The sequence below is a fragment of the Zeus faber genome (assembly GCF_960531495.2).
Source record: "Zeus faber genome assembly, chromosome: 19".
Taxonomy (NCBI): Eukaryota; Metazoa; Chordata; class Actinopteri; order Zeiformes; family Zeidae; genus Zeus; species Zeus faber.
Genome location: NC_137206.1, coordinates 4,932,189 through 4,934,688, shown reverse-complemented (window position 1 = coordinate 4,934,688; position 2,500 = coordinate 4,932,189). Strand labels below are relative to the sequence as shown.

The window sequence follows — 2,500 nt, the reverse complement described above, 5'->3', positions numbered from 1 at the left end:
TGTGTTTGTAATGTGTGTGTGTGTGTGTAATGTGTATCGGTGTGTGTGTGTGTGTCAGTGTGTATGTAATGTGTGTGTGTGTGTGTTTGTAATGTGTGTGTATGTGTGTAATGTGTGTGTACGTGTATGTAGTGTGTGTGTGTGTGTGTAATTTGTGTGTACGTGTATGTAGTGTGTGTGTGTGTGTGTGTAATGTGTGTGTACGTGTATGTAGTGTGTGTGTGTGTGTGTGTGTGTGTGTGTAATGTGTGTGTACGTGTATGTAATGTGTGTGTGTGTGTGTGTGTGTGTGTGTGTGTGTACCTCACCTGTGACAGTGCCCAGCTGCTGCTCTCGCAGACGTCTGAAACCCCGAAGCAGAAACAGTCGGTGCAGCCGTCGGGATGCGACGCCTGCAGGTTGTAGAAGCCAGGTCTGCACAGGTCACAGTGAGCACCCTCCACGTTGGCCTGACAGGAAGTACAGTGTGAGGGCAGGAAGTCAGCATGTCAGCAGGAAGCACTTGTAGTGGACAGGAAGACAGCAGATCAACAGGAAGTGCGTTACCTTGCACACACGCTCTGTGTTGTCGCGTTAACGCGACATGCTAGCTGACCGTACGTAAACAGGAAGTGCAGTGTGTGTGAACAGGAAGTGAGTGCCTAAACAGGAAGTCACCTTGCAGATGCACTCGCTGCAGGGGTCGGTGTTGAGGCTTCCCGCCAACTGACACTCGCAGGGAACGCAAGCGGGGAAGTTCCTGAAGCCGAAAGCACAGCGGTCACAGCGCCGCCCCGCGAAGCCCGGCAGGCAAGGGCACTGACCGGGTGTCAGTCCTGAGGGGCAGACAGACACGCAGACAGACGGATCACTACACCGACCGGCTGTCCGTCCCGAGGGACAGACGGACACGCGGACAGACAGGTACCGACCTTTATCGATGTGCTTGTCATCGGTGATGCAGGCGACAGACTCTGATCCTTTCAAATCACACTCGCACTGGACGCACGGCAGGTCAGCGTACGGTGACACCTACAGGCCAGAGGAGGAACAGCAGCAGATCAACATGAAGAGGCCTGGAGTACTGTTAGTATTAGTACTGCAGTACTGTATAAATACCTGCTGGGGCCTGTCGTGCTGTTAGTATTGGTACTGCAGTACTGTAGGACTACCTGCTGGGGCCTGTAGTACTGATAGTATTAGTACTGCAGTACTGTAGTAGTACCTGCTGGGGCCTGTAGTACTGTTAATATTAGTACTGCAGTACTGTAGTAATACCTGCTGGGGCCTGTAGTGCTGTTAGTATTGGTACTGCAGTACTGTAGTAGTACCTGCTGGGGCCTCTAATACTGTTAGTATTAGTACTGCAGTACTGTAGTAGTGCCTGCTGGAGCCTGTAGTACTGTTAGTATTAGTACTGCAGTACTGTATTAGTACCTGCTGGGGCCTGAAGTACTGTTAGTAGTACTACAGCAATACTGTAGTAGTACCTGCTGGAGCCTGTAGTACTGTTAGTATTAGTACTGCAGTACTGTATTAGTACCTGCTGGGGCCTGTAGTACTGTTAGTAGTACTACAGCAATACTGTATTAGTACCTGCTGGGGCCTGTAGTACTGTAAGTAGTACTACAGCAATACTGTAGTAGTACCTGCTGGGGCCTGTAGTACCCTGGCACACAGCTCTCGCAGTTGACGCCGGCCGTGTTGTCTCTGCAGCCGATGCAGACGCCGCCGCCCTGGTGGACGTCCTGGGTGTTTACACTGAGCCTCAGTTCAGACACCGTCTGGTTGTAGTAACACTGCTCCGCCTTGTGGTGGCAGTTACACTCTGCAGACAGACAGGTGGGGGGGAGACAGACAGGTGGAGGGAGACAGACGTGGGGGAGACAGACAGAAAGACAGTGTGAGATCAGTCAGTTCAATCTTTGATGGTTGTTCCTGTTACCTGTCTCACAGCGGCAGAAACTGTCTTACTCTCGCAGGTGTTGCCCTCGGTGATGGTTCCTGGTTGCCATGGCTGCTGGTGGTAACCGGGGCAACACTCGTTACAGCTCTCACCACAGGTGTGATGCTCGCACACGCAATGTAGCTTCTGAAGAGAGACAGACGGGTTACACAGCGTGGACGGACAGGGAGACAGACAGATTACACACTGTAGAGAGGCAGACAGGTTACCTTGGTAACAGGGTCCCATGGGCAGCTCTGGGCGTGGCCGTAGCAGATACACATCCCCCCCACGGAGATGTCTTTGATGGAGTAGTAGTACTGCAATAATACACACAAAGTACACACAGTGCGCACACACAAAGTACACACAGTACACCCACACACACACACACACACACACACACACACACTCAGTGTGAGACAGAGTGCATGCTGGGATTCCCTGAGACACAACAGCACCACCTGCAGCTCAGTGTTTACATCTGACCTCAGTCAATCACACCTGCTCCACAGGTACTTCCTCTCTACTGCCCCTTGTGGTTTGTTGGAGTACTGCAACAGAGAGTGCGCCCGC

At 52.1% G+C, this 2,500-nt stretch overlaps 1 protein-coding gene across 1 annotated transcript in view; it reads right to left on the bottom strand.

Annotated features, from left to right (window-relative positions):
• The window catches only part of lama1 (laminin, alpha 1), a gene marked incomplete at both ends in the record, with an annotated part of 37,389 nt that overhangs the window by 30,340 nt on the left and 4,549 nt on the right, over nt 1-2,500 (bottom strand). The window contains 5 exons of the mRNA XM_080020069.1: nt 309-449; nt 658-1,011; nt 1,629-1,807; nt 1,954-2,071; nt 2,155-2,244. Of these exons, the coding sequence (XP_079876195.1) occupies nt 309-449; nt 658-1,011; nt 1,629-1,807; nt 1,954-2,071; nt 2,155-2,244 (882 nt within the window). The remainder of the gene's footprint in view (nt 1-308; nt 450-657; nt 1,012-1,628; nt 1,808-1,953; nt 2,072-2,154; nt 2,245-2,500) is intronic.